The following is a 24,421-nucleotide window of genomic DNA, read 5'->3' on the forward strand; positions in this document are numbered from 1 at the left end:
TAAAATTATTTATTTTTAACATAAGACTTTTACATATAATAAAATGACAGAAGTACGGCATTATCAATCTTCCTTGTGTCACAATTTTCTTACAAGACCGTAATCTTGTTTTATCTTAAATCATGTGATTTTTTTATTGAACTGTAAAAAAAAAAAAAAAAAACCACTGAAAACAAGATTAAAAATGATAAAGAAGGAAGTAGCCGTCAGTACGTGATATTTGAGCAAACGATGAAAACAACATTGCGAGGGAAGAAAACACAAGTGTCGTTAGAACAAAGCTAAAAACAGAGTATGATGAACAAGTAAATAAGTGTTCAGGGTACAGCAGGACATGAGGGCAAAAGGTCGGGGAATTATGTAACAGGGTCTGAGTGACTATTATAGGGGTCTATTTACTAAGCCTTGGAGAGAGATAAAGTGGACACATAAGGTACCAGCCAACTGTCAATTTTCAAACACAGCCTGTAACATGGGAGTTAGGAGCGGATTGGCTGGTACTTTATCTCTCTTTAATGCTTGGTAAATAGACCCCGAAATCTGGAGTGTCACCATCTGTGCCGCAGTTTATGGTGCCTAAAAAGGGTGTTTCCACTCACGTAGCGTTAGACACCTCGTTACAGGGATTCTCCACCAAAATGTCAGGGAAGTCTTGGGCAAACAACGCTCTAGCCATTATGATCTGGGGAAGGATGGCAAGGCACAAAACATAGTGGGTCTCCTCGAGGTCAAGGTCAAACAAACAAATCCTAGGGTCTAAGGGGGAGAGTGGCTGCTTTGGGCAAGATCTCCACTTCTATAAACCCGCACTTTAGTAAATATACCCCTGGATAGAAGGCAAGGAAAACAGACACCAAGTCTGTACGGGAGAAGGTGTAATAAACAAATTGAGAAATGACAAGAGAATTACACAGTATTGGGGTAACGGGCCCACCAAACATCCAGTGAGCAATAGTAGAGGCAGCCCGTGCAGGACCTCATAATTATATGTAGATGGGATCTAATATCAGCAAAAGGGTAAAGAGTACAGTTAATGAAGGCTCCCCTTAGAGTCAATGAGTAAACGCCCCACCTCCACCCGGATGAGTATCCAAGAGCCACAAAACATTAGCGCTATCTTTCTTGGCCTGGGACAGAACAAAGGACCATTTCATTTTGTCGTCTAGGAACCAGACAGTCAAACCAAATAGGCAGAGCCCTGCACCATCAAAGGTCAACCCCATCTAACGGAATTAGTATAGGGAGATGAAGGGGAGGGGAAGGGAAGGGGGAGGGGAAGGGAAGGGGGGGACGACGACACACTGTTAGGACACCATGTGCAGCCAACCTCACATATAAAACAACAATCAGGAGACAGATCAAAAACTAAAAAAAACAAAAAAAAAACAAAAGCAATGTGCAAATACAGACAAACGGAAAACATAAAATTAGAAGTCAGCTTAACACAGCCTGAAAAAAGACAAAACAGGCTAACTAACCCCTAACCCACCCTGTATGAGTATCAAGAACTGTGGTGTGAAGTCAGCAAAAGGTAAATAAGGGGCAGTCTACATGGTCCAAGTGGTTATTATATGCCATCAAATTCTAAATTTCTATGGATCCCTAAAACTAGCAACAAAGTTAAACTAGAAAGCTGTACTCAGGCAGCGTGAAGGCCAGCAGAACATGCTGCAAGGGCCACACCACCACATGGATAGAGGTCAAATTCAAAATCAAAACAGAAAATGGCAAACTATACAATCAGAGTAATCATAGGCACATTAGGAAGGCAATGGAGAAAGTGGAAAAGAACCGATTCAACCCGCTGAATGATGTGCACGCTCCAGCCAGGTCTCTGCATCAGGTCCCAGTGGCCAGGGTGCCAGTCCAGGCAGGTCTCTGCGCCCATGGTGCCAGTCCAGGGAGGTCTTTGCGCCCAGGGTGCCAGTCCAGGCGGGTCTCTGCGCCCAGGGTGCCAGTCCAGGCGGGTCTCTGCGCCCAGGGTGCCAGTCCAGGCGGGTCTCTGCGCCCAGGGTGCCAGTCCAGGCGGGTCTCTGCGCCCAGGGTGCCAGTCCAGGCGGGTCCCTGTGTCAGGCCTCTGCAACGAGGGTGCCAGTCCAGGCAAGTCTCGGCATCAGGTCTCTGCAGCCAGGTGCATCTTGTGGATTGTTTAAGACATGAGTGGACCCATCACATACCACTCGAAGGTGAGTTGGGAAGAGCATGGGACATTGCATCTCCATATCATGTAGTTTCTTCTTGACTTGCAGAAATTGTGAGTCATTTGTACATCCAAGTCAAAGTCTGTATATACGGAAACAGGATGATTAGCAGATCTGAGAGGACCATGAAGGCGAGAAAGTCACAAGACAGCATCTAGATTCTTGAAGCGCACAAGACGAGCAATAAAAGTCTGGCAGAGGCTGCTGGGAGGGAAGGAGGGGAACACGCACCACATCAAACTGGTGAGTAAAACCATTTTAGTGAATGTACAGTATGAACAAGCTAATCTTCAAGACATTTCTCTGGAGCAGATTCCTGCACCCTCCCCGGGAAACCTGCAAAACTGAGATTATTACGCTGGAGTCTACCTTCCATGATAGATGGATTCGGTTAAATCCAAACTATCTGGGAGGAAAGGTCTAAGATCTTGTCCTTCATGGAAGAGGTAATGATCCTCCAAAGCGGATTTCCTATGCTCAGCGTCTTCAAACCTCTCACAGATTTTCTGATGAACGTAGTGGACCAGGGAAATGTCCACCTGCAGTTGACCCATCTCGTCAGTAACCTGCTGCTCAGAAGAGGTAATAGCCTGAAGAACCTGTTGCAAGGAAGGTGGGGGATCACCTGAAGTATCCACCAGAGCCATTGCAACATCTCAGCAACTGCATCTCCCAAATGCTCACTTCCCGTCAATCACTTTGCGGTTAATTCTTCATTCCGAGCAGCATCGCAATAGTACCTTGGCAAATGCCCAGTGAAATCGCTCCACTGCGTAAAAATCAGCATTGTGACTGCATCTAAATCTGAACCCATGTGCAATTTTTGGAGGTTTGGGAATGTAGGACTTCATTTCAGATTAGTATGGTAGTGTGAAGGAAGCAACATTTCAGAATGATCTAACAGACCTATTCAAGGCGGTAAAAGCACTTCAGCTGAGGAGGATCAAAATATTTGCTTTATAAAACTGACCATGACTTTATTGAAGCAAAGACCACTTGGTTCTATCTGGAGAAGAAATAAAGATAAAGATATCTATTTATTTGAAGAATAAAGATAAATTAGATTTCGCTGATGGCATATTTAGCACAGCAAGGGGATTACCAACGCATTGGGAAATATGGTTCCGGTATGAATGATCGACCATGTTATGGTCGACAGTCATTAGGTCGACCACTATTGGTCGACATTGACACGGTCGACATGGACACATGGTCGGCACATGAAAATGGTCGACACATGAAAAGGTCGACATGAGTTTTTTTACTTTTTTTTTGTGTCGTTTTTTGCGTAAAGTGACTGGGAACCCCAATTAGTGCACCGCGTCCGCTCGCCATGCTTCGGGCATGGTGCCTTCGCTCCGCTAGGCACAGATTACCGTTCCAATCGTAGTCCATGTGGATCGTAAAGTATGGAAAAGTTCCCCAAAAGAAAAAAGAAAAGAAAAAAAAACTCATGTCGACCTTTTCATGTGTCGACCATTCTCACGTGTCGACCATGTCAATGTCGACCAATAGTGGTCGACCTAATGACTGTCGACCATAACATGGTCGACCATGTGAACGGATACCGGGAAATATATAGGACATGCAAATGCCTGGGGTTGGTAATGCAGGTTTAGGTCAGTGAAGGCTGAATATGCATTGTTCTAAGCAGGGTCGGACTGGCCCACAGGGGCAACCCCCGGTGGGCCTCACTGCCTTGTCCCGCCCCTCTAGGGATCAGGTCCCAGAATGTGTGCTTGAATTATACATGTTACCGTATACTGCACTTGACTATGATGTATTCTCCATAGCGCATGGCTGTCATTACTCTGGTACATCATCATGCATGCACTAGCAGTATTTACTATATAAATTTGTCAAGGGGTCCAGCCCATGCACTCTTTAACGGCCACACCCCCTCTGGAGAGTGGCCACACCCCTAAATATGGGCCCCTATGACTGTATTCCCCCAATGGGCCCTTCATGCCCCATTCCGACACTGGTTCTAGACATTATTGCATCATCATTTTTGCCTTTTGGGGTTGTCCTATTGACACTTCCATATTTATATTTTTACTTTGCACATGGTCATTGGTGACAGTCTGAGGATTATGGGTTCGCCAAAGAACTCAATGTCCCTGTTTTACACTAAGTCTATTTCCCCAACAATAACTCACAGCACAAAGTAACACAACTGATAGCTTTAGCTGGTAAGTGAATTTACTGTAAATATGCTGCACACTTGTCTGGCTTCTCAACGCTGAATTGGATGCAATGGGCACTTCTATTGCACAAGATATTTCACATACAGGAACAGATGTACTAAACCTTGAAGAGTGATAAAGTGGAGAGAGAAGTTGTGTACACACTAGTCCAGTGGTTCCCGAACAGTCCTCAAGGCACCCCAACAGTCCAGGTTTTAAGGATATCCCTGCTTAGGCACAGGTGACTTAATTAGTAGCTCAGTCAGTTTGATGATACCATCAGTGCACAAGCAGGGATATCCCTAAAACCTGGCCTGTTGGGGGTCTTGAGAACCACTGTACTAGGAGATCTATTTAGGCTGTTTGCATGAATCGCTGATATATTGCAAACGTGTCGGCTGTGTAGCACAGTCAATGGCCAGTATATCTTCAGAAATACCAGCGCATCTGGCCGTGAGTACGGGCGATCCGCCGCCCGCCTGTACACTTGCTGCGGGGACTGACGTCAAAGCTGGCCAGGTATTTTCAAATTCCCGCCTAGCCGTGACATCAGGACGGCACATTGAGCGGCCAATTGGTAAATGTATATTCTTACTTGAATCAGCCACTCTGTCGGCATGATTGAGGGTCTGCCGACATGCCGACACAGCTCCTGTCATTTTTCAAAAACAGCCTGTAACGCTGCAGTTAGGAGCTGATTGGTTGGAACTCTCGCACTGCTTTATTACTCTCCATAGTTTAGTACATCTCCCCCACATAGTTTACTGTAGACTAATTTAGAGGCCTATTTACCAATATGGTCCAAAAAAAAAATAATAATAAAAAATAAAAAATTGCAGTAATAGAAAATCTCTCAAGACATTAAAAAAAAAAAAAGTTCACAGTGGCATCTTAATTTTTTTTTTTATGTCTGAAAGGTTTATTCAGTAGCGGAAAGGGGGGGTTCGGGCATATGAGCGTCAAAGTTTTATTTATTTATGTTTAGAGTAAAGTATATTGTTTAGCCTAACAAATATAATGTACACAGGTTTAGGGCAATCCCAAAACAACGGGACAACATTCTTTTATTGCAAATATCTGCAGGTCTCCTCCAACATTCCACTGGCAAGCGAGGAGTTAACACTGGCAGTGCACCACCTGGAAATGCTGGTTGCACCGCTTCCTGGAGGGGCCAAAATAACCTACTCATTGTTTTGGGCAAAATATTATCACGTCAAACCAACAATATAATGTGGCAAGTTCTCCATTTCAGCATACATTGTATATACAGTAAACATATGCACAGTATATTAGGTTGCCCAACAGGTTTATTTGCAACCTTTTCTATTTCCATTATAATGTATTTGTGCATACCTCAGAGAAGTCCTGACTTAGGGGGTATTGCTGGATCTAGGAGATTGTCAGGAGGAGTTCTAGGTGCTGGAGAGCTTTATGGAACAGTGTGGGTAGGGGGGGTAAGAGGGTGGCTGGGGGGGCATAAGGGGTGTGAACAAGTTCCGATTACACAAACTTGGAGGGGCCCTGGCCTGGGCCAGCTGCTAAGAAGAATAATTGCCCCCCCATCTACCACACACTGTGTAGCTGCCCCCTGACGGAGAATGGCCAGAACCCGCCGTGGCTGGTCTTGGTGGCATAGTGCATCAAATGTGCTAGACTTATCCTTGAGATGTGGCATGCTCCTACAACATGCAGCCTAGGGATGGCAATCGATATGGTTAAAACCCAGTGAGCATCGATGGTTAACCTCAGTGGAAAACCATTGATGGTTTGGATGTGTGCAGCAGGGATGCCGCCTGTGCATATGAAGTACTGAAGTGTGATGGTATTTTGCCACTGGAATGTTCCATTGATTGAGAATCCATTGGGAGTAAGTCATTGGTGGTTGATGACCAGCCAGAAAAAGGTAAAAAATAAAAATAAAAAATAATAATAATAATGTTTCCCATACGGTAACTGTAACCCCCCTGTATAGCAAGCGAATCATTTCTGGCCACAGATAGTCAGCGAATCGGTTCAACAATGGGGGCTACCGCCAGCGATAGCAAATTAGTAGCCCTTGATAGAAGCAGTAGTGATCGTGCTGTATGGTGATGCAACAGGAGGGGTCAATTACAAGTGGACGCCTTCTGCTGCAGTAGTGACCTCAGACGCAGCATCGGATCTCTCACCCACTATCGTGCAGTTTGTAGCCCCCATGATGCCATGCAAGCTGCCCATCGCAGAGGTAAGGAAATCTCCATCCAACGACAGAGATCCTGGCCTCCTCCCTCCCATTAAGCGGCACTGACATGCCTCTTTTTACAAACGGAGGCCGTCGCCACCTCCTCCCTGTTCCCGAAATGGCCGCACTCTATCAATCACAGAGAGTCTGCTGCCGCCCTGCGTCGCAGGACCCGTTTACGCACGTGCAGAATGGGTCCTGCGCATGCGAAAAAGTACCAAAAATCTGTACTTTGCGATGATGGCCGCAGCTCCAACCACATATGAATTAGGCCCTCAGAGCTTTTTAGGCAAGCACAAAGTACCTTGGCCGTTCTGGTGGTGGCACAACTACACATTACGTTAGCATGACCACGCGCCATCAGCATATAAAAAAGGGGGGCCCAGTATTCATAATGGAGTGTAAGCCGCCACACATCCCCACGTTCAGCCATATCTCCTGGTACTGTGGCTCTATACAACTGGGAATTATACAGTAATAAAGCAAGGTTGGACATTGATGGATAGGCAAAAGTGGTAAGAGGTCATGCCACGCAATCTTACACTATCGGGAAATAGAAGATTGATACACAACATTAAATGCCACTAGATTATAATGGGAACAACATAACGTTCTTAGTGGGGCTATGTGATCAAACCACCAGCCAGACCTAGCCACCAGTCAGACCTAGCCACCAGTCACGGCTGTATCTAACCCGCCCCCCAGACAATATTAGTGGTTAGTCAGGGGTTATGTTTTATAGGTTTCCCCTATTCTAGTTTGGTCTAGCCCCGGCTGAGCAACCACCAATGATTTTAATACATTTATCGATTCTACACAGTGCAAGAGAAACGTTATATCTCGACAGAACAAAAATGATAGAAAAGATTCTATGTGGAACGCTCAAGACCCATTTCCACTGGAGAACCATACAAGTGGCGCAGCAAATAATGGAGACAGGCTTTGAACAGAGGGGAATGGGGCATCCGGGCTCTAGGTTGACCATGGAAAGGTCGACCACTAATGGTCAACAGGCATTAGGCTGACACAGTCAAAAGGTCAACATGGTTAATAGGTCGACAGGTTCATATAGTCGACACCAACTTTTTGGTGTTTTTTTTTAGCATTTTAATCAACTTTTTCATACTTTAACATCCACGTGGACTACGATTGGGAGTAGTAACCTGTTCAGAGCGCAGCAGTAGCGGAGCGAGTCACCTTGCCTGAAGCATAGCGAGCCATGCGAGGGGACGCAGTACTCTAATTGGGGTTTAAAGTGCTTTGACGGCAAAAACGACACCCCAAAAAACTAAGATGTTGTATTGATCTTTTTTTGTGTCGACTTTTTGTCACGTCGACCCTTTGACCACATCAACATTTTCACGTGTCGATTTTTTGGCCCCGTCGACCTTTTGTCAGGTCACCCTTTTCACGTGTCGACCTTTTGACTATCAACCTAATGCACGTCGACCAATTGCGGTCGACCTAATGACTGTAGACCTTTCCCCGTGTAGAGCGGCTGATCCATACCCGGTGAATGGGGCCAATGATGATGCAAAAGCAGCGCCAGGCATACCAATGGGGTCATCACCCCTTTCCCAGGGAGAGTTGCCAAGAATGTTTCAGACATATATTCCCTTGTCCGCAGGGCCGTTCAGCCTGGAGTTATATTCTTACTTTAGTCTTGTGTTCACAGCAGTTTGTTAACCAGTAACAAGATGGTTATATCTGCAGGTTCCTAGACAGGAATTCCACACACCGCTGGGATGAGAAGAGAAACCCGACAAAAGTGCTGCCTCGCGGCCGGCGCAAGGCTGATTCTGTCGGGAATCAGCCTCGCGCCGGGGAGTTAAGTCGGAGAATGCCCGTTCTCCCGACAATTCAACCTGTTTTGTCGGCGAGAACGGGCCATCGCCGACGTAACTAATTGCTGAATTGAATAGCGTCGGGAGCTAATTCCCGGCGCTATTCATTAGTTGCCGAATAGAATCGACCCCATTGAGATACCTTCCAGGGCTTGGACCCGGTGGGTAAAGTCATCGTTATGTGGCATTACCCAATAGAAGCCTGGAGGTTTCATGTCGCATTTCCCCGCGCTGAGAGAGATCCAATCTCTCACACACGCCCCATGGCCACAGCGTCACCCTGGGCATGCGCAGAAGGACTCCCAGGTCCTAAACCCGGAAGTGCTTCTATCACAGTGGAGAGCTCTTATAAAGGAGCGCTGTCCTATGTGCAATTCTAGGTACATACTGGCGCTATTATTGCCGGTATGTACCCGATAAGAAGCGGGAGGTGCCGCATCACGGATGTGATACTTAATACATCCGGCCCAGAATCACAAGTGAAATAATTAGCTATGTGGATCTTTAAAATGTGTTAGTGAGTAATAAGGAGTTCTGTAAGAAATACAGACGGTCGGGATGTCGGCAGTCACATGACCAACCGCAGCATCCCGACACCAAGCAGGGGTAAGTATTTTCCTGCCCCCTACCCTAACCCAAGGGGGTGGCAGCTATGGCTAACCCCCCCCCCCCCCCCCCCCCAGTGCCTAACCCTAGATCCCCTCCCAGTTCCTAATACTAATCCTGATACTTTCGGCATTCTGGCTGTCAGTGTACCAGCTCTGGACTTGACGTCGGTCACATGACCACTGGCATCCAGACCGCCAGGATTCCAAACGCATCCCATAATCACCTGCTGGGTGACCTGGGAAACGTGAACTGTTTGAGGTCCTGAGTTTCAGAACCACTGATTTAGGGACATATTCAATTAGCCACAGGTTTACCCCATGACTTATTGTGGAGAAATTACTGCATGGAGTGGGCTAAGGCCATTCAATTAAATAGCCGTGTCCCCGCACCTAAAATTAGAGATTACAGGGTGTGTGCGTGAACTCCCGATTGAGCCGTTTTCTCTCAGGGATTCACGCATTGGCAAATCCCCGCTAACTGGATTGGACCCTATTGCCCCCCAAAATACCCGCTTCTGTTCAAAACCACGGCCCTCATTCAGCATGGCCCACATTTGTAAAGCTGCTTACACCTCCTCGCTGCATTTGCGATCCCAGCAGTGACACAGCGTTGCAGCCTGGGATCAACATCGCGACTTTGATTCGTTTATAATACAAATCTAAATATAGTCCCCAAAAGAAGGGAGGGTCTGGAAGAAAATCATAAGAGTATACAAATATAAAAGGTGCAGCCTGATCGCAAATGTAAGGAGTCCCAGGTGCTGCTATATTACGTTGAAATACAGACTTTCAACAATGTTCTATATAAATCAAGTACTATTTAAGAAATGCATGTTTAAATGTAAGGGGTTATTAATGCAAGTATGGCGTAACCAATAACAACAAGGCAGTTTGTGCACTTTAGACTAGCAGTAAGCAGCGAGAGACTATTAGTTGCCAGTAGTAAAAGTACTTGTGTATTGCAAAAGATTTTTAAATGGTCCCAGAGGACAAGACGCAAACTGTTTAACACATGTGTGTCACAAGGATGTAAGGATGAATGACTTTTACCTCAGAACAATGACTTCCAGTACTGCATGTGACGGACAGATTTGCATAGGCACTATGCTGTATATCACCATGTGGTCGCTGCGTCTAAACTGAAAACCCTGAACCATTGCAAATGCAGAAGTCAAGTATAAAAATAAATAAAAATCTAGAAGAAAATAAAAGAAAAACCAACTTATATAGCAAATTTCCGACCATTTTGAACACAGAGACTTGGTGCTGTACAAAAACACTGCAAAATGCCAGAGTAATGGCAAAGCTGAAGACCGCATCGCCTGAACTAAGCAAAACACGCCATCTCTACTGTATAGGCTACTCTACACAAGTGATAGCACTGTTGTCCACTGTGCCACATGCAGCCACAGCAATCTCTTGGCACGTCTGTAATCAATGCTCCTCTCTTTCAGAGGTCCACCTTCGATTTCTCCAGGATTCCCTCACAGTGCATGCCTCGTCATCTGCTGCCAGGAGTGCAGGGTAGTCATTAGTTTGTGATAAATTTCCCAGAGCTTCATAGAGATGTTTCTAGCTGATTACAGCAGTTTTGAGACCACATTTCATCAAATACACTTGCATCCGACTGTTGCAGTCCAATAGCTAGAGATGATGCATTGAAACCAAAGCCCTCATTCCGAGTTGATCGCTCGCTAGCTGTTTTTAGCAGCCGTGCAAACGCATAGTCGCCGCCCATGAAGGAGTGTAATTTTCGCCTTGCAAGTGTGCGAACGCCTGTGCAGCCGAGCGGTACAAAAACATTTTGTGCAGTTTCAGAGTAGGTCTGAACTTACTCAGCCCTTGCGATCACTTCAGTTTTTTTTTTACGTCACACACCCGCCCTCCAAACGCCCGGACACGCCTGCGTTTTCCCTACCACTCCCAGAAAACGGTCAGTTGACACCCATAAACGCCCCCTTCCTGTCAATCTTCTTGCGATCAGCTGTGCTTATGGATTCTTCGTTAAATCCATCGCTCAGCAACGATCCACATTGTACCTGTACGACACGCGTGCGCATTGTGATTCATACGCATGCGCAGTAGAGACCTGATCGCAGCGCAGCGAAAATCATCAGCGTGCGATCAATTCGGAATGAACCCCCAAATTGTTAGTTGTAGCTGGGTCCTACAGCTGGGAACACGCCGGAATGATGTCAGGCCCGATTTGTAGTTTTATAATGACAAATTACCTACATCAGTGTGTACGGGGTATTGCGCGCTAGCGACGGACGCTAGGTTTGATGTACTACACAATATCGGTAGAGAGCTTGTTTATGCATATGAAGGACGGAACAATCTTCACAAAGCTCGTTCCAGTGTGAACACAGAACTCAGGCTCAAGGGCATTGGTTCCAAAATCGCTTCAGTGTATACCTTTTATACATGCGGGTAACACTTTAACAGACAAATTCAGAGTAAGGGCACAATAGCAGCAAAGGTAGCAAGTTGCTGTTGCAGTGGCGTGCAAATGCCGCCAACGCAATTTGCGGCCCGATCTCACCCTGTACTTACATACTTTTGTATGCAGCCCTGTGGCAAACCAAAATCTGCAAGTCTGGCGGTGCTGTAATTGTGGTATATAGCCGCACTCGTGTAATCGGACTAATACCTAAGATTTTTCTACCATGTCCATTTGATTTAAAAAAAAAAAAAAAAAATTATGGATCATCATAAGCTGAGCCCCACAGTTCCCCTGGGTCCTAGCTAGGAGCCTATATTGCCTAATGGATCATACACACATCTGGTAAACCAATAATCTGTAATTTAACATATATACACACAACTGAAAACAACTATTAAAGACATACCTGACCGCACAAGCCATATATGAGAACAGTGTGCAATAAATGACAAGCAGACTATTTACCAACAGATCCATATGTGGCCGGTAGTAACCCGGACTATCTGCCATGTACACCAGGGCACCTAGGGTGAGTGGGCGCCAGCCGGGTGCTGACAACCAATATACTTAATGTCGCTCCCATAATATAAGGATGCAGAATAGAGGTCCAAATAGGTCCCACAACACAATAACGGTCATTTACTGGTAACCTTGAACTCAAATTATTCCAAAACCATGAACACTAATTATAACTTAATTATGTTTTTTTAAATGATGTCCATTACAGTATGTTGAAATAATTTACAAATTGAGACTTAATGACTACCCTAAGTAGATAGATAGATAGATAATCAGTATTCAATCTAAATTATTTTAAATAGCGTGAAATAAATTCGTACGGAGCACAAAGCAGTCACTGAAGACCCCTATTATAGAGCAACAATAAAAGCTATGGACAATAAATCAATATCATATATATATATATATATATATATATATATATATATATATACACACACAACATAGCAGCCACCAACAAAGCACTGTATAAAGTGAAAGATAAAAGCCACTTACAGTCTGCCAGCTCCCCGCCAGGAATGAGGATAGTCAGGAACAGGGCTGTGCATGAGAGAGTGATGAGGATGGTGTGAGGCGGTCTCTCCATGACTGCAGGGATCCAACTTTGCGTATCTATTAAAACTTCAAGAGTGCAAATAATAGTGACTAATAAATATAAAACATTAAAAGACAATCAAGGCTCCATCAGGCCACCAGCAACTGCCCCCTCAAGCCACCTGGACACATTGCATAGTATAGACTGGGGCAGCAGGCAGACACAAGTGTTCCAGGTGCCACTGGCTAGCATTGTATATCACTGACTGGCAGTGTGTGAGAGCACCTGTGCACTGGGGGTGTGGCTTATTATAGCATTGCCTTATTCTATGACAGCAGCTGTAGCCAGAGCATGCCAGACTGACAGCTCTACTGTGCAGCTCACTGGCTGCAAGGGGGGAGCCGCACCCTCCCAATGCTATCCTGCTGCACTGAGTACCACTCTACCTGTGTGTAACCACGGGACACTGGAGAGCTGGGAATCCTGACATCATGGAATGCTAGTTTGCATAGATCACAGTACAGAACTGGAAAACGCATGGACTCTTTTTCTCTACGTGTGTGTGTGTGTGTGTGTTTGTGTGTGTGTGTGTGTGTGTGTGTGTGTGTGTGTGTGTGTGTGTGTGTGTGTGTGTGTGTGTGTGTGTATCTCTATATGTTTTATAAAACATACACGCACCTACAGTATGTAATCTATGTGTGTGTGTATTTACAGAAATGGGCAGTGGCATCACTACGGGGTGACACTAGGGACGTTTTAAGAGAGGAGGGGGCCCGTGTGCAAACTCCGGGTGGGACCCCTACTCTCCACGGCGCCGTAGGCTCCTGCATTGTGTCAGAGTCTACTGCGCATGCACAGGTCTCTGGAAACATGGTGCCCACCACGGTCCAGAGACTAATTACCTACTGCGCATGCGATGCGGCCATTTTGGAAATGATTTTTGCCACGGCTACAACACCCGTCATGGGATTCCAGAAATGTAAGTGTTAAAACAACATGGGTGCATTGGTGCAGTGTGTGCAGTGTGGGCCTCACTGCGCACATTGCACCCAACGTTGGAACTCCAATAGGTGACACCAAAGTGCTGCCATCTCAGTAACAGGAGCCGGGTGCTGCACTGTGACATTACACGCAGCACCTGCCGCCCATCAGTGTAGAAGCCAGCACTGCACCAAGACTGGTCTCCAGGGACCCCCGGAGTCACAAATACAGGGGTTCGGGCTGCGAGGTCATGGTCCCTACCCGTGAGGCCACACCCCACAACCGCAAAGCCATGCCCCTTTTCCATGCGGACTATGTATGTTCCCGCATCAGGTGTCACCGCAGGTGGGGACGCCGCTGTATAAGAGCACCCGTATCATATTGGACTTTGTTATAATGCAATGAGCCAAGTGCGGTACATATGACAATTCTTCCAGGTGTTACACCAGCCTATGGGGCTAGATGTACTAAGCAGTGACGTGCGGTGGGGTGAGGCAGGTGAGGCAGAGCCTTTCCTGTTATACTATCGTTTGAGCCACAGTTTTGACTGTATAAAGTATATCAAAAATACAAAGAATAAGTTGGAAATATCTTCTTTGTATTATTCTAATCATTTTTATAGCCAAAACTCTGGAGTAAAAAATCTATGGCAGGTGAGGTAGTGCCTCATCTGCCTATGTATTCCCCACATCTCTGATCAAAACTCACCAAATTTCCAGGAGATTATACTGCTGCACCTGTGTATAATGCCCACATATATATACCGCTGCACCTGTGTATAATACCCACATGTATATACTGCTGCACCTGTGTATAATGCCCACATGTATATACTGCTGCACCTGTGTATAATGCCCACATGTATATGCTGCTGCACCTGTGTATAATACCCACATGTATATACTGCTGCACCTGTGTATAATGCCCACGTGTATATACCGCTGCACCTGTGTATAACGCCCACATGTATATACCGCTGCACCTGTGTATAATGCCCACATGTATATACTGCTGCACTGGTGTAGAATGCCCACATGTATATACGGCTGCACCTGTGTATAATACCCACATGTATATACCGCTGCACCTGTGTATAATGCCCAGATGTACCCTTTGGCTCATATATTGTGGGTAAATCTGGCTCTGGTGCTAGCCAGTGCCTCCAGAGCCATTTACCTCACCGCACGTCCCTGCGTGTAGCGTTCCTGAAAGCCGGGCTGACAACCTGCAGGAATCTCAACAAAAGGCTGCTGGCAAAGTTACATTTTTTCTCTCTCCTTTATTTTGGGTAATCCAGCCCTAAATATTTACCCTCAAAACTGTGACTGTAACAAACCAGCACGGCACATCAAGATACCGAGTTGTTTGTCATATAACACGGGAAAGGGACACTCTGGAGGAAAAAACATGTGTCAGAGGAAAATGGATTAACTCTTTTCTCACTGGGCACAATAACCCCAAACAGGGGGTGATGTACTAAGCAGTGAAAAGTGTGGAGAAGTGAGCCAGTGGAGACGTTGCCCATGGCAACCAATCAGCTGCTCTGTATAATTTTATAGTATGCAAATGATACATGTTACTTCAATGCTGATTGGTTGCCATGGGCAACTTCTCCGCTGGCTCACTTCTCCTCTCTTTTTACTGCTTAGTACATCTCCCCCTCAGTGAGGAGACAGGAGGAAGTGCTCTGATGGCGTCATAGGGGAGAATTCATTTGTTTTGCATGTCTAACTCTTTAGACGCCCAAACAATTGTCACTATTCAGTTGCTGTTTAGGCGCCCATGCATATCGCCCATGTCGCGCTCAAACAGACCGGGTTTAGCAGCCTAAAATGGCTAAAACCGTCTAAACTCCTGCTTTGGGCGCCCAAAGTGCCGAGTTTCCACACATTTTTTTCTCGCGCCTCAGGAGGCTGCAGGGAAAAATGTGTCCTCCGCGGCTTCTGGGCGCCCGAACAATTGAATTGCTGCCATCAGGTGCCCTGTAGTGGTGGTCGCGAATAAAGCAATTGGATCAGCCCCATAGAGTTCACACATTACCGCACAACACTATGCACCAAGCAAGTGGGAATCTCTATTGTCATTTGTATTTTGGGGCCACAGAGCATCAACTCAAGATGCATATCTAGGTAGGTATGGATAATCGCTGGGGTGTATCTCTCCATTCCATTGCCTGAGGTAGCAACTGAAATGCAGTTCGTGGTAACTCCAGGATTTTGGGACTACCAGGAATCTCATGTGAGCAGGCATTTCCCTGTAGGGGCTCTTACCTTTGTATAAAGTAGGGGTGGACATCTGATGATACAAACTGCGTAGGGCAGCACAGACTGATGTCATGTTTCTTTTCCAAACAGGGTTATATCTGTGTGGAGTTTATCTGTTCTCCTCATGTTTGCATAGGTTTCCTCCCACAATTTAAAAACACCTACTGTTAGGTTAATTGGCTTCTAACAAGAAAGATTAAGCTTAGTGTGTGTATCCGTGTGGTAGGGAATATAAAGATGAGATGTATTAACCCTTCTCAAGAGGACACGTGGAGAAGTTGCTCCTGGGGAGTAGAGTAGAATATGCACCTGCCTTACTCCTGTAAAGAACAACAGCAGCTCAGGGTCAGATGGAAAAGTGATTTGCATTTTTATTTTAAAGTTGCATGTTTTTATATTTATTGCGTGTGTGTGTCTTTTTTTTCAATTGTGTTTGACTATAGGGCTGAGACTAGGGTTGGAATAGGTGTAGAGTCGTGACCAGTGGACTGTACAGTAAAGGTGTGGATTGGGTGCGTGGCCACACAGTACGACAGAATTCCTGGTTGTGTCTTCACATTTTACAGGCCTCAGTCCACTTGGGTACTTATTATCTGCTACATCCGGAGCACACCCCACCCAAATCTAACTCTCTCTGCACGTTACATCTGCCCCACCTGCTCCGCACATGGGCCCTCATTCCGAGTTGTTCGCTCGCAAGCGGATTTTAGCAGATTTGCTCATGCTAAGCCGCCGCCTACTGGGAGTGAATCTTAGCATCTTAAAATTGCGAACGATGTATTCGCAATATTGCGATTACACACCTCGTAGCAGTTTCTGAGTAACTTTAGACTTACTCGGCATCTGCGATCAGTTCAGTGCTTGTCGTACCTGGTTTGACGTCACAAACACACCCAGCGTTCGCCCAGACACTCCTCCGTTTCTCCGGCCACTCCTGCGTTTTTTCCGGAAACGGTAGCGTTTTTTCCCACACACCCATAAAACGGCCTGTTTCCGCCCAGTAACACCCATTTCCTGTCAATCACATTACTATCGCCAGAACGATGAAAAAGCCGTGAGTAAAAATCCTAACTGCATAGCAAATTTACTTGGCGCAGTCGCAGTGCGGACATTGCGCATGCGCATTAAGCGGAAAATCGCTGCGATGCGAAGATTTTTACCGAGCGAACAACTCGGAATGAGGGCCCATGGTTTTGCCCAACTGCTAACAAACTTGCTGCTACGATCAGGTCTGAATTACCCCCATTGTTGCGGATACATTTTGCGTGTCTGCATGGGTCTGACTCTTTAGAAGGCCTAATAGTCACCTTGGTTACGGTGAAAAAAAGAAGACTAACTGACCGCCTTCTCAATCCCCATAACTACCCAATTAGGTTATATAGTCACCAGCCCATGGTCTGCGGTGATCAGGGATAGCCCCAGCCCCAGGGCTGCTCTGCTGATTTTGGTAAAATACGAAGGATGTAAGCCTACGGTTTCGTGTTGACTATCGGACGCTGACGCAGGCTGTGCATAGAGATGCTTATCCATTACCCAGATAGAAGAATCCTAATATTGGCGACTTATTTCTCAAGTACGGATCATCAGATCTACATTACAAAGGTCTACATTCATTAGGTCCACCACTATTGGTCAACATACATTAGGTCGGCAGGTTCAAAGGGTCGACACATGGCAAGGTTGACACGACAAAAGGTAGACAGAAGGAAAGGTCGACAGTATCAAAAGATCAACACATGTAAAGGTCGACATGAATAAAGATGAGCACAAAAAGGCCGGACACAAAAATGTTTGGTTTTTGGGTGTAGTTTTTGCTGTCAAAGGACGTGGAACCCCAATTAGTGTACTGCTTAGTTACTATTCCCAATCGTAGTCCACATGGATGGTAAAGTATGAAAAAGTTGATCAAAATGCTAAAACCCCCCGAAAAAGCTGTGTTGACTGTTGACGTTTACATAGTTCACCTAGAGCTCGGACATCATATTTCTCTATCCTAGCTAGTGGGTACTGGCAGATTCACCACTCCAGTGGGACTGTTTGAATGTAGCAGAATGCTATTTGGGTAATGTAACTTGCAGCTATCTTCCAGCAGGTAATGGAATGTTGCCTGGGCCAACGAAACTTTGACATGGTTCTACCATATCTAGATCATATAATTGTGTTTTCTAAAAACGACTCATCTGCAGCATCTTGTGGAAGTGATTACACAGGCAGCTGGCGCGATATGGATTCAAGTTTAAGCCACTGAAATGTCACCTGCGTAAATCCAGTGTACATTACTTGGGTCACATCCTCAATGGCAGGGGGATTCAGTATGATATACAAGATGGACGGGATGCCAAAGGTCATGTGACCTACGCCGGAATCCCGACACCACTTGGGAGACTGGCACCAGAAGACAGACAGCCAACGTCCCGAAGGTAAGTATCGGGGATACTGTTAGGGCTGCTTTTTAGGATAAGGCACTATAGGGGGCTAGAGTTAGGCACCAGCCCCCTATTGCCAGCACCGCTGTGGTGGTAAGTGGCAATGTGAATGGAGCTGAGACCCGAGCCCGTTACAGATTTTTAGCTGAATGCGAGTGGAAAAATTGGGGGTGGAGAAGGGAAGGGGAAGGGGGGGGGGGGGGGGGACACACACACGTCCACTTCCGTATTAGTCTAGGGCAGCTGGAATCCTTAATCAGACCCTGTACAGACTGCTCACCTTGGGGCCTTAGAGCAGAGATGGATGGCAAGGTTAACAAATGATCAATATATTATTACATACAGGAGTGGATGCTCTAACAGTGATACTCTCTCCCACCTACTCACGGAAGTAGTGTAGGAAGAGCGAGAAGATGAGTGGGAAGAAGTGGAGTTCCCCGCCTTCTGTTCTCCTGCAGCCAAGCAGCAGGCCATTATCCTTAACTCCACTACTTCTATGACATAGGAATCCAGCGATGAAAGTCCGGTTGAGTAAGAACTGGACTGGAGGCGGATTCAACAGTTCTTTGCTACAAAAATGTAAAAAATAATTTCCAGTGGCAAGATGCTGGCCAAGTCCCCCATACATCAGCGACATTTTGCCACTATTTGCCAATCCTCCAATGGCGGGTTGTGGGATTGGGAATATGAAACATGTTTAAAGCTCCTGATTCTCCAACTGATTAATCAGGGGGATCCGGTCGGTGGATTGGCAGTGCCACGGGAGACCGCAAGAGCCCAAACCAACGCTTAAAACATTCACCCATATTCTCTTCTTCCATCTGTTAGCTTAATAGAACATGAACTTCATAGCAAGTATAATTGACAGCAACTCCAATGAGTTCTTCAGAAGTTTCATCTTGTTTTATTTATTATTTATTTATTAACAGTTTCTTATATAGCTCAGCAAATTCCGTTGCGCTTTTGTTCTATCCTATTACACAGTTCGTGTCGTAATACACAGTTCACGCAGTGTCTGACCTCTCACACCCTCTGGATTGCTGGCTTGACAACAAATAACATTTTAAATTACATGTAAAACAGTGATAGTTTACATGCACAATGGGGTAAATTTACTAAGATGGGAGTTCTATTTAAGATGGGATGTTGCCAATAGCAACCAATCAGATTCCACTTATCATTTGTCTAGCACCTTCTAGAAGATAATACCTGGAAGCCGATTGGTTGCAATGGGCAACATCCTATCTTAAATAGAGCGCCCATCCTAGTAAATTTACCCCAATGTCTCTGACCAGGTAAGAACAAAGTATGGGTAGAACATTTAAGGTCTTTGAACTACGGTGGAATTCAATTGCCGGCGACTTGTTCACTCGGCCAAATTCCTGAGACCCACGCCGACGGGATCTTGCTCAAAAGTGTTCTTTACCCCATAGGCTAGTGAGCACTTTTAGGCGAATTGAACCAGTTGGAGGAGGTGAATCTGGCTACTGCTGCGAGTGTTTAAACGCCACGGCAATGGCGATTTGCCCCCTTCGTGCACAGTTTCACTTCTTCCACAGAATAGCTTGGACTAGACAGAATTGTAGGGGGTGTGGATTATTAGATCTACACCAGGGGTGTATCTAGGGGTCGAAGCACCCCTGGCAAAGTAAGGGACTGGCGCCCCCCCCCTGCCCATATTTAAAATGGGGAAGTCCGAAAAAGAGTGTGGCCACACAATAGTACCCACAATTCAAATTACACCACATGGTAGTGCCCCTTGCTCACATTACAACGCACAGTAGTACCCCTTATACACATTACTCCACACAGAAGTACCCCTTATACACGTTATGCCCCACAGTAGTACCCCTTATACATGTTACGTCACATGTGTGAGTGTGTGTGTGTATATATATATATATACTGTACTGGCTTTGGGGGTTAGGTGGGGGGGCAGTGGTTTAAGGGACGTTGGCCGATTGGGGATGGAAGGGGGGATACAGTGGACTAACGGGGTGAGAGACATTGGGATGGTGGAGGGGGAGACACTGGGATAAGTGAGGGTTGGTTAGATGGGGAGGCACTGGGCTGGGACGAGGATGATAGCACTGACCTGGGGTTGCTTGCCTGGCCCACTCACTGCAGCACTGCTATAAATGTCCTGAGTGTGAGTGGTCACTCAGCCCAGTATAAGGTATTGGTTTCGGAGGAGGGGATGTAGTTGCTTTATTGGCGGTTGGGTTACCGATGCCGGAATCCCGACCCCTTACAATGTCGGCAGCTGGAATGCCGCCACACAGGGGCTATTCCCACTCCTTGACACCCATAGAGTGGGAATAGAACCTGTGGCGCGCGTAGGACAAGGGGCTCCTTTGCACATGCCCCACCCCCCCGCCAACATTCTGGCTACCGCGATCCCGGGTCGGGATGCTGACCTCCTGGATACCAACCGTCGGCATTACAGCCCTACCCCTAGAGGGCTGGGGTTGTGTGTGTGTGTATACAGGTGTGTGTGCAGGTGTGGCCCCCCTGTCTCCCAGGTGTGTGTATGTATGTGTGTTTGTAGGTGTGGGGCCCCCAAGTGTGTGAGTATGTGCAAGTGTGGTCCCCCGTCCCCGATGTGTATAAAGGTGTGGCCTCCAGATGTGTGTGTTCAGGTGTGGCCCCCCAACCCACATGTCTATATGCTGGTGTGGCCCCCCAGGTGTGTAGTGTGCACATTCAGGTCGGTGCTTGTCTTGGTGAAGTAGAGCAGCCACAGCTCGTTCAGCTGCTCCTTGGAAGCCACCATCCACCTGCTGCTGCGCCGGGCTCTGTCTCTGTGTCACGGCCCCTCCATGACGGGGAAGTGCTGCACTGCTGCGGCTGGTACCGGGGAAGGAGGTGTACAGCACGAGGAGCTGCGCAGCGCCGGTAAGGACAGTGCTGACCCCCCTCCCTCTCCTGTACTGGCTCTGATGTCACCGCTGCCTGTACTGCTCCCAGCGCTCTGCTATGTACACACCGGCAGGGAGAGGAGCACTGTACTGCAGCAGCGTGACTGACTTGGTGTAGGGGAAGCGGTGGGTCCAGAGCCCCTGTGACAGCCTGGAACCCATAGCAACCGCATCCCCTGCACCTATGGTAGTTACGTCACTGTTCTTTATTAATACTGCTGTTCCCACTGTTATTATTTTCCATGCCCATTTTATTTCTTTCCCCCCAATTTGTAAACTGATAATTGATAGCAGTGCACTCCCTCCGTTCCGCTCCTGGACACACATGCTGTCACTTCACTGAAACAACATTGAATACAATAATAGCATACCCTCCAACATGACCCGCCCCACTAGGTACAAAATTCTCTGTTTCTGGACTTCCCTCTTAATTTATTATTGCCATCACCTGTGCAGAAACAACTTTCTTATCATTTAACTAGTTCAACACAGGGGATGGAAATCATAAATTAAGAGGGAAGTCCAGAAACAGAGCATTTTGTACCTAGTGGGGCGGGTCATGTTGGAGGGTCTGTAATAGGACAACACAGTAAATTGGGCAGTAGCACTGTAGCAGAAATGATTTCTGCCTGTGGAACACAAGTAGCATATCTGCTACAGACAGACTCCTTCCTGAAAGTAATTAAAAAAAAGCTAGAAGGCAAAAAAATCTAAGAATGTCATACGATCAGCTTCCAGAGCACGCTTGCACGCACCTCCCCCACTTTGCACCCAAGACAAGTTCAACTGACTTAATTGCCCCATATTTGTCATATTCCTGGTCTGGAACTTCCTTTCTTTCCATCTACACAACGATTCGCACACTTCCTGGAAGGGTTAGGGTAAGTTACATAGACTAGGCACTAGGGGGTAAATTTACTAAGATGGGAGTTCTATTTCAGATGGGATGTTGCCCATAGCAACCAATCAGATACCAGGTATTATCTTCTAGAAGGTGCTAGATAAATGAGAAGTAGGATCTGATTGGGTGCTATGGGCAACATCCCATCTGAAATAGAACTCCCATCTTAGTAAATTTACCCCTAGGCAGTTACCTGTTTGTACCGGAGACATGCAGCACAGCAGTCACTCGGTGTAACCAGCGCTGATGTCCGGCACCGCACTTCAGTGAAGCAGCTCTAAGTAAGACTACAGCTCCCAGCAGCCCTTGCTGTCAGGAGCTCCTGGCAGCAAGGGCTGCTGGGAGTTGTAGTTTTAGAACTGCTTCACTGAAGTGCGGTGCCGGACATCGGCGCTGGTTACACCGAGTGACTGCTGTGCTGCATGTCTCCGGTACGAACAGGTAACTGCCTAGTGCCTAGTCTATGTAAGTCTACCCCTTGGCCAAGGGTGGCACCTCCAGGCGGCGACCCTTTTCTGCCGGCGTCCCTGGCGAGTGCCATCCTGGCCAATGGGTAGATACGCCCCTGATCTACACTAAAAAGGTCTACAGTCAAAAGGTCTACCACTAATGGCAGACATACATTAGGTCAACAGGGTCAAAAGGTCAACATAGAATAGGTAGACTAGAAAAGTCGACAGGGTCAAAAAATTGACAGGGTCAAAAGGGTGAAACAAAAAAATAGACAGATTTTTTTTGGTTTTTTTTTAAGGTGTTTTGTCACTTTTCTGCCACAAACAAGCCTCATCGGCACAGGTTACTATTCCCAATCGTAGTCCACGTGGATGGTAAAGTATGGAAAAGTAGAACTTTTTGTTTTAAAGAAAAAAAACTTGTGTTGACCATATGTGTGTCAACCTTTTGACCCTGTTGATTTTTTGACCCTGTCAACCTAATGCATGCCTACCATTAGTGGTCGACCTTCTGACTGTAGACCGTTTTAGTTTAGATCTATAGACTGGATACCAAATTGTAGACACCAAATAGTTATTGGATTAACACTATGGATATCCTGACCTCTAGTGGTGAGAATGTGGAGTTTCAGGTGTATTGTTATTTTGTATAATATTCCTCTTTGTTTATGTGGTGTGCACAGGATATTAAAGGGCATTTTCCATGTTTTAAAAGTCATATGTTATATAGCTCTGACACTGAGGATATAACTCCAGTCTCTGACACTGAGGATATAGCGCCAGTCTCTGACACTGAGGATATAGCGCCAGTCTCTGACACTGAGGATATAGCGCCAGTCTATGACACTGAGGATATGGCACCAGTCTCTGACACTGAGGATATAGCACCAATCTCTGACACTGAGGATATAGCACCAATCTCTGACACTGAGGATATAACGCCAGTCTCTGACACTGAGGATATAGCGCCAGTCTATGACACTGAGGATATAGCGCCAGTCTCTGACACTGAGGATATAACTCCAGTCTCTGACACTGAGGATATAACGCCAGTCTCTGACACTGAGGATATAGCGCCAGTCTCTGACACTGAGGATATAACACCAGTCTCTGACACTGAGGATATAACGCCAGTCTCTGACACTGAGGATATAGCGCCAGGCTCTGACACTGAGGATATAGCACCAGTCTCTGACACTGAGGATATAGCACCAGTCTCTGACACTGAGGATATAACGCCAGTCTATAACACTGAGGATATAGCGCCAGTCTCTGACACTGAGGATATAACGCCAGTCTATAACACTGAGGATATAGCGCCAGTCTCTGACACTGAGGATATAGCACCAATCTCTGACTCTGAGGATATAACGCCAGTCTCTGACACTGAGGATATAACGCCAGGCTCTGACACTGAGGATATAACACCAGTCTCTGACACTGAGGATATAACGCCAGTCTCTGACACTGAGGATATAACGCCAGTCTCTGACACTGAGGATATAACGCCAGTCTCTGACACTGAGGATATAACGCCAGTCTCTGACACTGAGGATATAGCGCCAGTCTCTGACACTGAGGATATAACGCCAGTCTCTGACACTGAGGATATAACGCCAGTCTATGACACTGAGGATATAACACCAATCTCTGACACTGAGGATATAACGCCAGTCTCTGACACTGAGGATATAACGCCAGGCTCTGACACTGAGGATATAGCACCAGTCTCTGACACTGAGGATATAGCACCAATCTCTGACACTGAGGATATAACGCCAGTCTCTGACACTGAGGATATAACGCCAGTCTCTGACACTGAGGATATAACGCCAGGCTCTGACACTGAGGATATAGCACCAATCTCTGACACTGAGGATATAACGCCAGTCTCTGACACTGAGGATATAACGCCAGTCTCT

The 24,421-nt window shown here is 46.4% G+C and overlaps 1 protein-coding gene across 3 annotated transcripts in view; it reads right to left on the reverse strand.

Moving 5' to 3' along the window:
- INSRR (insulin receptor related receptor) overlaps nucleotides 1-12,856 on the reverse strand; it is a 91,414-nt gene extending 78,558 nt beyond the window's left edge. For all 3 annotated transcript variants that reach the window (XM_063947122.1, XM_063947121.1, XM_063947120.1), the window contains exon 1: nucleotides 12,518-12,856. In XM_063947122.1, the coding sequence (XP_063803192.1) occupies nucleotides 12,518-12,608 (91 nt within the window). In that variant the 5' untranslated portion in view covers nucleotides 12,609-12,856. The remainder of the gene's footprint in view (nucleotides 1-12,517) is intronic.
- Between the last annotated feature and the right edge of the window lie 11,565 nt (nucleotides 12,857-24,421).

Source organism: Pseudophryne corroboree, chromosome 12 (assembly GCF_028390025.1).
Source record: "Pseudophryne corroboree isolate aPseCor3 chromosome 12, aPseCor3.hap2, whole genome shotgun sequence".
In the NCBI taxonomy this organism is placed as follows: domain Eukaryota; kingdom Metazoa; phylum Chordata; class Amphibia; order Anura; family Myobatrachidae; genus Pseudophryne; species Pseudophryne corroboree.